This window comes from Macrobrachium rosenbergii, chromosome 9, assembly GCF_040412425.1.
Source record: "Macrobrachium rosenbergii isolate ZJJX-2024 chromosome 9, ASM4041242v1, whole genome shotgun sequence".
In the NCBI taxonomy this organism is placed as follows: domain Eukaryota; kingdom Metazoa; phylum Arthropoda; class Malacostraca; order Decapoda; family Palaemonidae; genus Macrobrachium; species Macrobrachium rosenbergii.
This window is the reverse complement of record NC_089749.1, coordinates 41,538,525-41,556,884: the sequence shown is the minus strand read 5'-3', so window position 1 is coordinate 41,556,884 and position 18,360 is coordinate 41,538,525. Positions and strand designations below refer to the sequence as shown.

General features: G+C 37.0%; 1 protein-coding gene across 8 annotated transcripts in view; it reads left to right on the top strand.

Annotated features, from left to right (window-relative positions):
• The window catches only part of Rich (Guanine nucleotide exchange factor subunit Rich), a 256,565-nt gene that overhangs the window by 57,281 nt on the left and 180,924 nt on the right, over positions 1–18,360 (top strand). For all 8 annotated transcript variants that reach the window (XM_067108968.1, XM_067108971.1, XM_067108969.1 and 5 more), the window contains exons 8-9: positions 10,315–10,472; positions 11,118–11,384. In XM_067108968.1, coding sequence (XP_066965069.1) covers positions 10,315–10,472; positions 11,118–11,384 — 425 coding nt within the window. The remainder of the gene's footprint in view (positions 1–10,314; positions 10,473–11,117; positions 11,385–18,360) is intronic.

Here is an 18,360-nt window from a genome sequence, read left to right as displayed (position 1 = left end):
AAAGAGCGTCGTAAACTTCATATGTCACAACCCGGTGACTGCCTGTATCCATTCCCAGAAGAATCCATTCTTCTTTTGTTATTACTGATTAGCACCAGAAAGAGTTATCTAGAAACGTTCTTTTGGCTCGTCTTCCTTCCCAGGGAGAAGCATCTCTCAGTCTCAGCTACGAAAAGCTATGCCAGCCTTAAGCCAGGTATTAAGACAGAAGGTGGGGGATCTCTATATCTCTTGGAAGATCTCCATTTCTCCTAAGAGGCTTTGAACAATCTTACCTCCCAATCTTAGACCCTAGAGGTGGATGAGACTCATTCTTGGGGATTTGCTCTGTGGCCTGTATAAATCCTTGAGTGAGTAGTCAGACAATGATCTAACTTTCAAGATTGTTTTTTTGTTAGCCTTGATAAAAGTGAAAGGAATAGGTGAGTTAATGGTTCTTGTATGTAAACACTTGAGGAATGGGGAAGTTTTTGGTTCAATTTGTCCTGGAATTTGTTTAGAAGACTCAAAACCCGTTGGGGCCTGAAGACAGGTTCAAGTCCTTGTGTGTCCCCTTCTTAGAGGAGTTTGTCGCTAACAGTCTAAATGAAATGCCATGATGTCCCATTAAGAGTTCTTCAGTGCTGCCTGAAGAGAACTTGATATCTCAGGTCTGAGTGTTGACGCTTCTTTATTAGTTCTCACAAGGCCAAGAAAGGTGTCCAAGAACACTGTTTTTTCTGGCTCCACAAGATGATCAAGTGGGTGTAGGACTCATCCAATGACGAGGGTATGTGTGCAGTCCAAGTGTGAGCCTTGAGGTCAGGAGCACTGCCTTGTCCTGGTATTCCAGAAGAACCTGTTGGTTCATCAGGTATTCTGAGAAGGGGTGTGGTCTTGCTGGACCACAGTTACCTTTCACTTGAGAGATGTTGCCCATGAAAGTTTTTCTAGCCTAACCCATCCAACACTGCTTCAGTTATGCGATCCACCCACCTGTTCACATTGTTGTTCTTTTATTATACAATCCAGCTTATGACTACAAAAACCACAAAGCTGACTTAGAAACCAAAATTAGCAACCTAACCATCAGAGAGCTCCTCTACTGCACTACACTCTGTTCAACACTTCGCCTGCATTTGTTTACATTTTGCTCCCTCCCACCATTTTCGTCCTATGACATCACTTCCTATGATGTCACAACAAGAACAGATACTTTTGAACATAAAGAATGCTTTGTTATGAAAACATCTTATAAAATTAAACATGTGCTTTTTATACATTTTGTAACTCCCATACCATTTCACTAATGCAGAAAATAAAGATAAAATAATGATGATTAACATATAAAAATTACATATAATCAACCTATATGTCCTTTGACACTTGAATCAAGTTGTGTAGCTTACCCAGCTTCCTTTGGGACAAGTAGCATCTCAGCTAAGGTATTATGGTGGTGAGAGAGAGGTCCCAGTGACTGGTTTCTCTCTCCTTTCAGTACCTTCCTCTCTGAAGGTCAGAGAGGTAGGGTGCCAGGATGTGTACAGGCAGTTCCTGGTTAACGGCTGGGGTTCCGACCCCGGCCAAACACTGTTAACTGAAAATCAGCGATAATTGCACCGAAAACCCCGCTTAACGGTGCCGTTAACCAGGTAACAGCACCCTGAACCGGAAATCTGTGCCAAAATCCCCACTTATAGCACTGTCAAGAGGAGATGGGGCCAAATTCCTCACTTAATGGCTCCGTTAACTGGAGATCAGCACCAAAAATCCAGTTAACAACTTTGCTAGTCAAGCGCCATAACACTAAAACGCTGTTAACTGATGTCGCCGGTTAGCAGGGACTGCCTGTACAAGCTAGTCAGACGAGCTTTCAAGTAAGCTACACGACTTGGTGCCAGTTTCTACATTTTCCAGTGAAGGGATGCAAGTCCTCCCTCCCCTCACTTGACTAATGGAGAGGAGGATCGACAGTGGGACAAAGTCTGAGTTACACATATCTGTTTTATTGTCTTTGATAACAATTTTGCAAAGTTCTTTCAGCCTCATTAATTAGTCAAATACATTCCCATTACTGTACTTTATGGTTTAGAAGTCTAGAAGCTGTGTCTTCCCCTATGTGCAGCAAACTAGAGGTGCAGGGTCACCCCTCATCAGCTCCTAGGTGGACCAGGAAGGTGACATTCCCAGGTTGGGCAAGCCTACCAGTCGGTTCAGAGAATACCCAGGCTACCTCCCACTAAAGGGTGAGCCTATGAAGGTTGGTGTTTTTGTAGGAACGATATCAAATATTGAAAGTAATTTGAATTTTTCTCAACACACAAACCTGAGGTTCTTTACATACATGGCCCTCTCAGAACCTGTGAGTGAAGGCACAGTGGAGTCCAGATCAGTAGGTGGGTGGGGCTTTCCCCACCTTATGTTAGTTAACTACCTTGTCAATAAGTTTGAATGGCTGTTTGCTGCTTTGCTTGAAGCTCAGTCCCTATGTAAGAACTTCAGTTTTATTTGTTAGGAAAAATTCAAATTACTTTCAAAATTTGATATATTAAGCAAAGGAATTAGAGAGAAATAGATAGGAAATTGGCCCTGTTTCTGATTCTGAAGGTGATTTGCTTTCTGTTGTTCTTCATTAGACAGATATATAGAGTTATATCCTGATTTGGTCAGTATCTGATTTTCAGGATTTCAGATCTTGTATTAGTATTTGATGTGCAGTCCTTCCCCAGGCTATTCCCAGACTGGCTTTGACAAATGCAGGTAAGGTTAGCTTTAGGGGTGATTAAAGATAGACTTACTGCCTTGGCTGCTTCATCTAAGAACCCTTCCTTTTCACTTGCTTCTTTTTGAAGAAAAGTGTGTGCTCCTACCTCATGGGATAAATGCCTGCTTACAACCTATTTCTCTCAATGGATGCCAAGTTTTTAAGTTTAATAAATACTGAAAAATGAAAGTTGGTAGGATCAGGCAAGGCATCTTGGCCATCTGCAGATTTGGAACAGCATTTCAAAGCCATTTTCAGGGTTTTAGAGATATATTTTTTTCTGATATGTCTTGAGATGCTGATGGATAATGCTCTTACCATTCAGCTTGATGTCATCCTTGAACATCAGATGGTTAATTCTGTTGCCTCCTTTTTGAGTTGGTACCCAGGATCCATCTTCTGCACTACTTTTTCATGGGAATCTTGGCTATTACGAAGAGTAGTGGGGACAGTGAGTCGCCTTGAAAGATCCCTCTCCTGATGTAACCTCTGCTAGTCTTATCCCAGAGCTTGTAAGTACTGTATTCCAGTTGCGCATTGTGTTTTTAAGGAAGCTGATGGTGTTTTCCTCTGCCCCATATATTCTCAGGCATTCTATTAGCCACATGTGTGGTATCATGTTGAAGGCTTTCTTGTAGTCAATCCATGCCATGCTTAGGTTGGTTCTCCATCTCTTACTATTCTTCATTACCATTTTGTATATTAGGAGCTGGCCTTCTGTGCCCTGCACTCCTTCTGCAGCCTTTTTGTTGGTGGGGAATGGTGTTTGCATCCTCTAGGTAGTTGTATAGCCTTTCACTGATGGTACATGCTAGTAACTTCCACATTATTGGTAGGCAGGTGATAGGCCTGTAGTCACTTGCTATATTTCTCTTGTTCTTGTCTTTCTGTACTAAGGATGTTCTCCGTGTGGTCATCCATTTGCTTCTGCTATTCGTGGGTGTAGGGCCTTGAAGTTTTTGAGCCAGTGTCCATGGACTTCATTGGGACCTGGGGCTTTCCAGTTGGGCATTTTCTTTAGTTGGTGTCTGACTGTGTCTGTTGGATCTCAGTGAATCTTTGTTTTATTCTCTCCATTTCTTCTGCCTTAATTTCCTGGAGCCATGTTGCATGTTTGTTGTGTGATACTGGACTGCTCCATATTTTTTCCCAGAGTCTCTTACTTGGTTTGGCTTCTGGTATTTCCAGGTGGTTGTCTTCCCCTCTTAGTTGGCTGTATAGTCTTTTCTGGTTGGTTCCGAAGAGTTTGTTCTGTTGGTGTCCTTTATTCCTGTTCATGTACCATTGGGTCTTATGTGCTTTGGCTTTAAGCCTCTGTTTTATATCTTTCATTGTATTGTTTAGTCCCTTCTCCTTTACTTTGTATTTCTCATTCAGTTCCTCTCTTGTTTCCTTGCTTCTTAGCCTCTTTTCTGCCATCTCTCAGTTTACTCAAGTCAGATCTCATCGCCATGATTTGTTTTTCCAGGTGCCTCTTCCAAAGCAGTTGCTGTTTTGGTTTCTGTTGGGTTGGTTGTGATGGTGGTGTTGATGTTTGTACCCCCATGAGTTCTACTTCTAGTCTTGCTCCTGCATATGCCAGGTTATTTGTTTCTGTGATACTGGTGGTGTGGATTAGTCTCATTATTTCATTAACTTCACTTGTTTTTTCCCTTAGGTTTTTGTGTTGTAGGCTTTCATGGAGAGGATCTTTGTTCTTTCTGTATGTGGCTTCATCCATTGTCTGATCTTTTCCACCATTCTGACCTCTCTGTTACATCTTCGGTGTTTCCTCGTGTGTCGTTGTTTGGTAGCTCATCATTCTTGTCATTTTCTGTGTCATCGTCTCTTAGTTCGTCTTCTTGTCCTTCATTGCTGGGTGTTATTTCTCTTTCCAGATCTTCTGTTTCTGTTGTGGAGAGCCAGTTCTTTTCTTTTGTTCCTTACTTGGTCTGCCAGCCTCTGTTCTGTTTGAGGGGTGTTACTTCTCTCATTCCAGAGGTTGACCAGTCTTCTTCTGTATCCTCTTTCTGTCGGGTTGCTTCTGATGTAGCTTCTTCTTATTTCCGTATTTTGTTCTCTTGTCCATTTCTTCTTCTGGTTTGCCTCTGTAGCTCCAGTCTCTGGTTGCTGGTTACTGTTGTTGTGATGGTCAGTTGCTGGATGATGACCTTCAAGTATGCTGGATGATGACCTTCCTCCCCGTCGATTGGGTTGTATACCTGGCTGCTGGATGAAGCTCCTCTGTTGCCAGAGGTTCCATTTATGTCATTGTTTATTCTTTCATTTCTTTCCATCATTGCTGAGTTTTGCTGTTTAACCCATAGCTGGACCCTACCTCATCGAGAATAGGTACTCATTTACAGCTGAGTAGACTAAGGAAATTATGGTAAAGATCCTTTCCCAAGGAATCAACGCCGAGGAGAGCGGCCACCCATCCAACGGCTGACCAGCCCCAATGTTGCCTAACCAGTCCATTGGTGAGCCAGATCACTCTGCCAGGTGCCCATTATTATTATTATTATTATTATTATTATTATTATTATTATTATTATTATTATTATTATTATTCAGAAGATAAGCCCCTATTCACATGGAACAAGCCCACATGGGCCATTGACTTGAAATTCAAGCTTCCAGAGAATATGGTATTCATTGGAAAGAAGGTAATGAGGACAATATAAAAATCAGAAAGAAGAGGTCAGTTATTAAAAAAATAGAATAATAAATAAATAGATAAAAATATAAGTAAATTAGCAAAATACAGGGTGAATTGTAGTAATGCATTGCATCCTTGCTTAAACTTTGAGGTTCTATTTGCACAATATCCTCAAGGAGACTGTTCCACAGTCCAATGATGAGAGGAATAAAAGACCTCTGGATCTGAGAAGTTCATCAGCAAGGCACATCTACTGCATAATGGTGCTGCTGTTCAGCAAATCTTGTTATCCTTGGCAGGAGAAGAGGATCAGGGATCAATTGTGAGAGCAAAAGTTCTGTTAGAATACAACTTGTGAAAAACTAACAAACAAGAGACCCTCTGTCTGATCGATGGTCCAAGTTATAACTGCTGGTGTTGTATGCAGTCATATTGGATGTGGGGATGAGGATGTGTCCTTGGAAACCTAGAAATGTTAGTTTTTAGCCAGAGAAGGAGAGAGGCCTCCACATAAACAACCTCAAACTTTTGGCAGTTTGGAATAGCCTCATGGAAGTGGAAGAGTTAGTCACTGAAAAGACATTACATTACCAGTTTTTGCAGACAGTACAATGACTCTCATACCTCAGGAATCAGGAAGGGACAGGTCCAAGCCACTGTACCTGGTGACAATGGAAATTTATGCTTGTCAGAGTCCAAGAACATAATTTTGATGTGACAGTTTGTACCAAAAAAAAAAAAAAGTTTTCACAGATCAGCTGAATAGGCAGGGCCAGGTTTTATGATGGAATGGTCAGTACATCCACAAGTATGTCAGGATCTGTGGTAACTGTGGGGTTTGCCAAATTAGATATTTTTGGAGCAATCCAGAAAAAAACTGCCAGTCTCTTGCTTTCCCCACCAGGACCCTCAAGCTTGGGTTTGGATGCAGTGCTGACCAACTGGTCTGATCTCGAATTTTATGCTTTTCCTCCCTTCATTCTTCTGAGACAAGTTTTGAACAATTCCTAGGGTTCTGAGAAAGCAAGAACAACTCTCATAGCCCCTTGGTGACCACAGAGAGAATGATATATGGACCTAATGTTTATGGTGATAGTTCAACCTTTTTATTGACCTTGCAGACCAAATCTACTCAAACATGTTCACATGTTAAGGAGGTTTCACCAAAACCTCCTCATGCTACAGCTAACCCCCTGAAGGCTGTCAACTGTCTCCTATGAGCTAGAGGTTTCTCGAGCCATTCTTAGAAATCTGTACTCAAATCTAAAAGAGAGTCAGCTGTTAAACTCTCTCAACAACAATGGTACATTTACTGGAATTGGTGTGAGTCTAAGGGTTTTCCTGTTCCCGTACCTTTCTAGGCAACATCATATAATTTTTCAGGTTCCTCAGATATACTCAGGAAACTATCTGTGGCTGCCATTAAAGGTTACAGGTCTCTTTTATCCTTGTACTTTGTCATATTACATTGATATCTCTAACAATAAGGAAATTCAAGAAGTCCTTAGATCATGTAAGTTATAACACCCTAATCCTTATCCAAGAAACGTGGGGTGAATTTAGATGTAGTACTAAGATTCTTTATAAGACACTTTTGATCAATTAGAAGAAACCTCCTTGAAGGTTTCAACTTCCAATACTTGCTTCATAATGGCACTAGCCATAGCAAAAAGAATTAGCAAGCTACAAGCTTTTTCTTGTAGGTTTTTTTTTTTTTTTTAATGGCAATGCAGCCTTGTCCAATTTCCCACTTTTCAGGGTACAAAATGACTAAGGCCAAAGTCCTCCCCTGTTCTGTCACTGCTCCAAATCTGATCTCATTAATGAGAAACAGAGGAGGCATTCTTATGTCCAGTTTTAAACGCCGACTGGGCAATGTCGACTAAAATTGTCTGTTGGGTGCCAGGTTCAGACGCGACTACAAAAAATTTCAACCTTCAGTCAACTTTTACTCGACCGAAATGGTCGAAAAACGCAATTTTAAGCTAAAACTCTTACATTCTAGTAATATTCAATCATTAACCTTCATTTTGCAACAAATTGGAAGTATCTAGCACAATATTTCGATTTATGGTGAATTTTTGAAAAAAACTTTTTCCTTCCGCTGAGAAACAGCCGAATATTTCAGAAATTCTTTCGTTATTTTGTTGTAATTTTTGTACTGTTTTATATTAGCTGTTACATAAAGTTTTATATATGAAAATGTGTGAAATTTCATGTAAAGTACAACAAAAAAACAATCCATGGTTGTAGCTTTTATCAGTTTGAAATATTTTCATATAAATCACGATAAAGTGCCAAAATTTCAACCGGTTTTTTTAACTCGACCGAAATGGTCGAAAACTGCAATTGTAAGCTAAAACACTTACAGTCTAGTAATATTCAATCAATTACCTTCATTTTGCAACAAACGAGACGTCTTCTAGCCAATATTTCGATTTATGGTGAATTTTTGAAAACCATTCCTTAATTCATGCATCATTTTGTGATATTTTCTCTTTGTTGCTTTGATTTACAATTTGTTATATGCCAAAATCATTGCAATTTAGTGTTCAATACAAAGAAAAAAATAACTCATTAGCTTTAACCGCTTTGCTCACAGCGCAATTTGTATACAATTATATATGAAATTTTTTTTTCGTGCTGTCATATATTTCAATATTTCTATATGATAATGATAATTTTTTTTTTTAATTCTGATGGTTGCATTCAGGCAATGACAAAAAAAGGAGCCAAAAATGAACTCTTAATCTTAAAAACTAAGCATGCTGTGATTTTTTTAAAAAAACTTTTTTTCCGCTTCGGCACTAACTCCTGACTACTGCCGGCATACGTCAGACACTTTTGTAAATAGAGGCTCGGCGTTTAAGGGTTAAGAGCCCTGCAGGTTTATTTATGGAGAGAGATAAGCCGATAAGGAGATATGTACATAATATGTTCTGAAGGGTAAGGAACTTGAGTATTTCTGTGTCTGAAGTTTCCATGTCCTTTTTTATTAGTTCTTTGATTTGCCAGGCTCATAGTAATGTAAATTAGTCCTTTATGGGTGTTATCAAAATAAAGGCACATTAAGCCCCAGTTGTGGCTGCGTCTTTGAATTTTATAAAGATTTTATCATTAGAAAACATTAGTAATGTGGAGCAATTGGAATGCAGTTCCATTTTTGCATCTCACTATTCAAGGATGTGGAGATCATTTTAGAAAATTGTATGTTAATTTCTCTGTTGGTTTTTTCCCCTTAGGGACAGCTTATGATAAGTTCCTTGAGAGGGGTAGAGCAAGAGCAGCAGGTCATGTCAGCAGATTTGGGGAAATATCAGTCAGTCACTACTCTACCTATAGATTTATAACCTCCAATATTATTTACAAAAAATTTTTGTATATATGAGTTAACTTTCAGCTCCTTTAGACAATATCTCAATTAACAACCCTACCTAACCAGTAACTAAGCTTCCCAAGTACTTAATCAGCCTACAACCCATTTCAGTCTTTCCCTTTGATTTCAGTTTCCTCTGGTAATTTTAGTAATAAAAATGCATAGTGTGAATCACTTAACAAGGTCCCAGCACACATGCATTTGAGTAAGAGAAAGCAGTACTGACACCACCACTGTGAGCACTCAAGGCAATCTTAGTTTTTCAGGCAATTTTATCCATCACTAGTAAGATTTTGCATGCAAGAGCACATGTAGCTACCATCAGTTTTCATGCATACAGCATATGTATGACAGCTTGAAGTTTTATCAGTCACTGATTTTTTTTTTTTATTGCAAGCCCATCCACTACATACTTTCCCACTTTCTTTAAAGTCCTGTCTATAATAACAAGCCAATCTTGATTAAGATGTTGCAAAACACCAGACTGCACAATAAGTTTTCACCACAATCTGTGGCACTCTACTAGTCTTTCACAAATAACAGCCAACAGTCTTTGCTGCTCTAAGCACTGGGGCTTTATCTGAGTGAAGAAGGCATGTGCTTGAGTACAATATCCCTTACTCTCTCTTCAGGGATGAGGAAGGGTCCCCGTCAGTCCTGACATGAAGGAGAATAATGACTTTCATAATGTATCATGAAAGTTAAAAATATTAACAAGTCATTGTATTTATAAATGTATGGCCATAACACCTACAGTTGCTGCTAGGACTATCTTAGCAGGAACTGCAAGGAATAAACCCTTTCTGCCTCCTTTTGAAATCCTGTTACTGAGTTATGGCGAATATGAAGGCACACAATGTTAATGTACAAGAGCATATCTCCTGTTCAGCAAGTACTTTTTTTCTCAGTTAGTTCTGGTCAGTCCTGACATTTTATGTCATGATTTTGGGCATGAGATCACATCCTTGCTTGGCAGTAAAGGAAATCCCTTTGTAAAGGTACCTATGACCATGGCCCTGATGTTAGTCCTTAACTGGAGGCAGTAACTACCAGCAGGATTTCCTGAGAGTTGCTCATTTATTCTAACTTTTAAACCAATCATGTTTTCCTTTGATGAGTGCTGTGCTATCCCACCATCCTTGTCAGTGTGATGGTCAGGTATATGATTGTTATTAGGGAAGATTCATAGAAATAATACCAATTTCATATTAACCATAATACCCAACCAATTTCATATTAACCATAATACCCACCCAACCTCTCGGTAAACTTGTAGGCAATAAACTAACCGAGGCAAGTAGAATGGAGCCAGTCTATCATTATCTAATGGAGGGAGGGTAAACAGAAGTTGAGAGAGCCAGGTACAACCATTTATTCGTTTTCTTTTTCTTTTCAGCTGTTATATTTGTGTTAGGCAAGTATAGAAATATTAAATTTTAATATGAAAATTGGTATTTTATAGTACAGTATATATAATACAAGAAAGTACAGTACAGAAAAGTAATTGACCATTGAATGCTATAATTAGCAGCATGTGTTTTTATATTCATATTGTAGGCTTTATGAAGTGGACACCTGATGGTACAGTGTTGGGTATGTGTTGGAAGGGAGGAGGCCTTTCGCTGTGGAGTGTGTTCGGTTCACTCCTCACAGTCTCCCTGCGATGGGATTACTCAGAAACACCTCTGTCTAAAGCCATCTCCCTTTCTAATATGGTAAGGAAATAGCTATATTTTCCAGTGATTTTTATCTTCACAGAAGCTAAGGTTTATCCATTTTTGTGTAATTTCTTTTATAATTTAGGTTTTGATGTCTGCGTACCCTTACATGAGAGCTGGGATGATTGGAAAGGAATGAGCTTTTACTGTAGGACAATATTCACTTTGCTTATGTTAGTTTTCTGGTCTTTTATTCTTTACTGGAGTATTGCTTTTGGAATTTTATGTATTAGAAAGAAATTCATCTTCCCATTTTTATATTCTTTTGTATAAACCATGTTAGTTTTTTATTAGTTTTTTGCGTAGTAATTTTGTTTAAAGCATATTTTTAATCCCTCTTTGCCACATTTTGAGTATTTTTTGTTAGTTCACTGAGACTAGCAATAAATTCATGGTGGAAAATAATTAATTTTTTTTTCCAGGTTTCAAGAGAACTGAGGCCTTGATTATTGAAGTTTTATAAGCTAGACCATTTCACTATCAAATCCAAACTTGAATAGTAGTGTCTTTTTTGTTTAGAATAATGAACAGAGATATATAACTCTTTATTTTGTGCCTTAATGACACCTGCTTATTTTGATAGTGATGCAGTGTCTTAATTTTTGTTGCTGTTGATTTAATTTTTTTTATTTTGATTAAAAGGAGTGGGGAGCAGAAGGATATGAGCTATGGTGTGTCCAGCAGCAAAGTCAGTCATTTCCACAAGAAAGTATGTCGGAAGATTCAGGATTGTCAAATCAGCAAAAAAGTAAGGTGGTAGAAAAACTAGAAGAGAATGAAGGCGGCACATCAGGGGTAAAGGGAACGTGTGAAAGTAAATCTACAAACTCTTGCAGCGGAAATAAGCCTGATACTTCAGTTCTTCAGTTTTCCTTTATCAAGAGTGCTCTTACAGTCAACCCTTGTATGGTATGTGATCACAGTTTTTTGTTTTTGTTTTCTTGAATTTTGTGGGACCCCCTCAGAGATTTTTGGGTGCCCCAAAATTTGTCTGTGGCAAAGCTCACATTGACTCATTATGGACATGACATTGTTTTTCTTTCATTGCTAGCTCTGAGTTTTTTTTTTTTTTCATGGTAAAAAGCTAGTTTCAGTGTCATTTTAAAGCTGGATACCCACACTTTATTATAGTATTTTTAAAAAACAGAAGACAATAAAAAGTCAAAAGGAAGTTTGCAGAAAAATGACATGAAGTTTGAAAGAAAAAATTTTCTAGATCGAGAAAAAGATGACTTCATTTGATGTCAGAATCTCAGGGTTTAACTGAAGATATGAGAGGATGTAACTTTTTTATAAAATTAAAAGAATAAGATATTTTTATCAAAGAATTTTTTGGGAGGCTGTTTAATTCAAATTACATGGAATGGTCTCTGTCATCTGAGATGGATTATACCCTTCATGTGAATTATTTATCATCATTAAATTATGTCTTTAGTATAATTCTGGGTTCCCAGGTGCATACTCTAACTAGAAAATAATATTCCTTGGAGGTAGTGTTCTGAGCAATGTGCTTTTGTCAATGAAGTTAGGAGTATTATGTAGCTTGTTTCATGCTGCTTTTTGATTGCTCTCTCTCTCTCTGCAGCTTCATTCCATGTACATTTATTGCTCTCCATTTTTCTGGATGTGTAATAGTAAAAGCATGTGAAAGAAGAAAGCATTCTTCTTCTTCTTCCCATCTTGTTCCCATTTTTATATGGGGTCGCCGTTTCGGATGAGCCGTTTCCATCTATTTCTATCCTGTGCTTCTGCCTCATCAATTCCCTTCTCATGCAGGTCTCCCCTCACACAGTCCTTCCATCTCTTTCTTGGTCTCCCTCCTCTTCTTCCCTGGACCTCCATCCCCATAGTATGTCTACCAACGTGGTCCTCATCTCTCCTCAGCAGGTGTCCATACCATCTCATCCTCCCCTCCTGCACTTTCTTTGATATTTCCACCACCTTAGTAGACCCCCTAATGTAATAATTTCGGATCCTATCCTCTCTCGTCACCCCAGCCATCCACCTAAGCATTCTCATTTCTGCCACATCCATCTTCTTCTCCTATGTCTTTCTCAAGCTTGCTGTTTCCGTGCCATACATCATTGCTGTTCTTACCACCGTCTTATGAAATTTTCCTTTTAACCTCAGCGGTACTCTTTTGTCACAAAGAACTCCGGAGGCCGCTCTCCAGTTGTTCCAGCCTGCCTGTACCCGATGTTTTACTTCTTCCATACGTCCTCCAGCATTAACAAAGGATCCCAAATACTTAAAATTTTCAACTCTCTTTATTAGTTCTCCCCCAAGCTGAATACTTTCCCTATCACCCCCATCATTGGTGGTACACATATATTCTGTCTAAGATCTACTTATTCTCATTCCTCTGTCCTCCAGTACTTGTCTCCATCTTTCCAGTTTCATATCCAGATCTTCCCTGCTCTCTGAACACAGGACAATATCATCCACATACAATATGTTCCACGGTACTGCCTCCCTTACTTCCTCTATGATAACGTCCATCTTTCATGAAAGAAGAAAGTATTAAAGAATAAAAAAACAGACTAATGTAAACATCAGAGCTGCGAATTATAACAAAACAGAAAATTGTACGGTAAACTAATGGAAAAGTAGGAAGTACAATAAATAGTATAGTATTGCAAAGTAATTTATAAAAGATACAGGAAAGCAAAATACAGGAAAACAAAGTATTGGAGTAGAGTAATACTAAACATACAACGTGTACAATTTATTCAACAAGCATCAAGCTTACAAATATACAAGGGAAGGTGAACATAAATAAATTGCCATGGACATTCAAAGACCAGGGCCTTGGACCCAGCAGTTGCTAAAAGTCTTTGATAAATGCATCCTCACTCACCACTCCATAACATTACAGTAGATTATCCTCATACAATCAGGATGGGTAGTTGACAGAAACAGAAAAAGCATGTAGTACAATATTTTTTTATTCCATCGTGGTTGCCTGATTTTATAGTCATAGACCAGACAGATAGCCCTCTTTTATTACTATATAAATATTTATGCATAAATATACATATAAAATAGAGTGTGTGTGTATATGTATATATATATATATGTATATATATATATATATATATATATATATATATATATATATATATATATTATGTGTGTGTGTGTGTGTGTATGTGTGTGATTATATATATATATATATATATATATATATATATATATATATATATATATATATATATATATAAATATATATATATATATATATATATATATATATATATATATATATATATAAATATATATATATAAATATATATATATATATATATATATAAATATATATATATATATATATATATATATATATATATATATATATATATATATATATATATATATATATATATATATATATATATATATATATATATATATATATATATATATATATATATATATATATATATATATATATATATATATATATATTTATATATATATATATATATATATATATATATTTATATATATATATATTTATATATATATATATATATATATATATATATATATATATATATATATATATATATATATATATATATATATATATATATATATATATATATATATATATATATATTATATATTTATATACATACATATATATATGTATATATATGCACATATATACATATACACATATATATGCATGTGTATATGTATATGTGCATTAAGCTACAAACGTCCTTTAATATCCAATTCGCTGTACCTCGGAAATAATATATTTTCATATATGATACCGAAGGGGAATTTTTTAATTGTTAACAAGTTCGTTGTCCCATGGGCCGTGTGGGTAAAGGCGTCACTGTAGTCCTGAGTTCTTGTCTTTCGTTGGTTCGAGCCCAACTAAAAAATTCCCCTTAGGTAACATATATGAAAATATATTATTTCCGAGGTAGAGCGAATTGGATATTAAAGGACGTTTGTAGCTTAATGCTTGTACAGTATATGAATCACGGTGATGTGATAAAAAAGTCATATGTATATGTATATGTATATATGTATATATATATACACATACATATACATATATACACATACAGTTAGTCCTTGGGTTACGATGAGTCTGGCTTACAACGTTCCGAGGTTATGACGCTTTTCAAATATATTCATCAGAAATTATTTCCCAGTTTACGACACGTTCTGGGGTATGACGCTTACGTCACTGATCTCATGGAAGAAACGTACATTATACAAAATGGCAGAATAATCAAAATTTGGATTTTTTTTATGAAAAACTAAATAAAAATGCAGTTTACATAATTTTCAATACACCCAAAACATTAAAAGTAAGGTTTTCTTAGGATTTCTGACGATTTTCAGTGATTTTTCAGCTTACGCCGAATTTTGGCTTTTGATGTGGCGTAGGAATGGAACCCCGTCGTAAACCTGGGACTGCTTGTACGTGTGTGTGTGTGTGTGTGTATATATATATATATATATATATATATATATATATATATATATATATATATATATATAAATATATATATATGAAAATGTCTTTTCCTGTAATACCACAGTGTAATATGAATATAAAAAAAAGGCACTTAAAACACTATTTAAACGTTGCAACTATATATTTTGGGCATTTATTTATGCCCCTGTTCACTGGTAGAATATGGACAGATGAAATGTTACAGGGTATATATACAAAACATATGTAGGTGTGGCATTGTCCCGATGGTATGCAGGTGACCGTTTCTAAGAAGGAGGAGAGTAACCAATTCCCTAGTGGTTTTGGCCTCATTAACTCCCGTTTGGCGGCGATTCTGAGGTCTTGTTCTCTGGGCCACCTTCTTCAGAAGAGGTCAGAGGATTAAAGCGTCGATGTCGTCCGATTTCAATGTCCTCTGACAAGTTCATGTTGTTGGTTTGATTGATGATAGCAGATTCCAGCATCTTTCATTTTATGCGGACAGCTACTTTTTGAAAACCAGCTCCCCCAGCTTTTCAGAGACACTGGCCATTCCATATTTACGGAGCTGGTTTTCAAAAGTAGCTGTCCATATAAAAGAAAGATGCTGGAATCTGCTATCATCAATCAAACCAACAACATGAACTTGTCAGGAGGACATTGAAATCGGATGACATTGACGCTTTAATCCTCAGACCTCTTCTGAAGAAGGTGGCCCAGAGAACAAGACCTCTAGAATCGTCGCCGCAAAACGGAGTTAATGAGGCCAAAAACCACTAGGGAATTGGTTACTCTCCTCCTCCTTAGGAAACGGTCACCTGCATACCATCGGGGACAATGCCACACCTACATATGTTTTGTATATATACCTTTGTAACATTTCATCTGTCCATATTCTACCAGTGAACAGCACAGAAGCAAGTGCCCAAAATATATGGTTGCAATGTTTAAATAGTGTTATATATATATATATATATATATATATATATATATATATATATATATATATATATATATATATATATATATATATATATATATATATATATATATATATATATATATATATATATATATATTCATATAAATATAAAAATGATTTAATAATTTTCAAATATTAACCCTTAAGGGACGAGCTAATTATATATCATGCAACCCTCTCAGACTGGGCATACTTCAAGTTTGGCCAATTTAAGAAAAACACATTAATGGAAAGTGGAAGATATGCAAATGTACTTGGTATAAGAAAAGTGTCAAAAAAAATTTCCCTACCTTACACAGGAAGTTGAAAGTGACGATTCACAACCCTGTGTGGAGCCACTTTCACAAAATGCTTGGAAATTTTACCATGTACATATTTTTTCTAATAATTTATTTGATTTTATTTTGTAAAATTATAATTACAGCTCGCACAGTATCATAACATAAGAAATAAAATCAGTAAGAAATTCTGAGCATATTTGTTGTAAAATATTTACGTAAAATCACTGAGAGTGGGAAATGCAGAAACTTTTTTTTTATTTATACATGTTTTTTCTAATATTTCTTTGCGAAATTACAATTATAACTGACATCATAATCTTAAAAAAATAACTAAAGCCAACAGCAATCCCTGGGTATATTTATGAGCAAATAAATAAAAAGATGTCATGGGAGAGAACGGAGCAAGACATTCCCCCTTCAAGGAAAAGAACAATGCTAAATTCCATGAGACCCCCACGACTGAGCTGAGCTGAATTCTTTAGTTGCCAAAATTCTTTTGTGGTCCATTGAAGTGTTGGAAACTTTCCTGCTTGATACAGCCAAATCATATGGTGCATAGTATTAATACTCCTCAGAGGGGATCAATCCACATCGCAAAACCTGTTTTAGATCCTCTAATGAGGGGATCGGTCCATTAAGTTTTAAGATTAATAAGATTAAATAATAAAGGGATTTTGACAAAGGAAAAATCTATTTCTGAGGGAGGACCTGTGTCACCCAGTGAAATGTCCCTTAGAGCACACATTTCTAGGTATAAATATTGCTAAATATACCAGAGAAAAAAGCCAACAGGAATGCTGAGGTTACTACCTCAGAGCGATCACCTATTATGTAACAGGTGTCGGTATAGAGCAGGGTGAGTGAATTTGTCCACTACCACAGGACCTAACTCTGTAGAACGTCCCAATGTCAAAACCCCCGGTACGAGAAGAGCTGTTCCAGCAGCAACTCACCCGGACCTGTACCTGACGACCTGAGCGCCATCTACCCTCATTCCAGGTTAGCACCCACCTAACCAGCTAGGTATGCCTACTAGGGGGGGAAATTGAATAACCTGGGAGGGTCACCGGGTGACACAGGTCCTCCCTCAGAAATAGATTTTTCCTTTGTCAAAATCCCTTCTCTGAGCCCTGGACCTGTTTTAGCCGGTGAAATTGTATCAGAGAATCATACCAAGCAAGGTGAAGGATTATAAGTGATAAATAAAAGGTAGAGATAAATAAAGGCATCGTTACTTAAGCCTAATTTAATTATCTCAGCAGTAGAGAAATATAAGTTAAACATTAATCCTAAGACTAAGAATCATTGTGGACAAAACAAGGTTCTGAACAGATGGTATTAAAACTTAAAGTAACCATGAAACATAGACAATTAACGGTACTCAAACTTAAGACTAACATAAAGAAAATTTACAATTCCACTTAAACCTAACACTGCAAAACAGGTACAATTATATATACATAAACTAGGGCCAGGATGTGAAGCATGCGTGGCCCAGGAGAAGATGGCAGGGAAAGCAAATGAGGCAGGCAGGCGGGAGGGGAATGGGAGAAAGACTAACTAGGATGGAGGGATAATACTCCCCGCAGCCACTGTAGGGAACTTCAGAGCTTCCAGTGATTTAAGATAGTGGTGCTTAAACACTGATGGAGATTTCCAACCCGTATAGTTTTTCAAATCATCAAAATTCATATTGTGGAAATAGTTTGTGGAGGTTGCCACTGCCCGGATATCATGTACCTTCAGTACTGAATCTGGATTAGCTTGTTTAATGAAATATAAATCTGTTGTCTGATAGCTTTTTAAGGAAAGTGTCCCACCTTTTTCCCTGATAAAAAGAGGACTAGACAAAACCTGAGAAGTTCTCCTTAAGTAAGTCCTCAGTGTAGTGACTGGGCACAAGGATGGATCCTGTGGAAGAGGAACAACCTTCCAAGGAGACCACCTATCCTGAGGATCTTCATTCTTTGCTAGGAAACTTTGGTCTGGGGAAAGAAGAACTTCTGACGGGAGGAAATCTACATGATTAACACCTCTAGAGAGAGCGGACAGTTCCGATATCGTAGCACCTGAAGCTAGGCTAATTAGGAACAACGTCTTCCTTAATAGACTCAAATATGAACAGTTATCATTATCAGTTTCTGATGCTAGTTTCAAAACATCGTT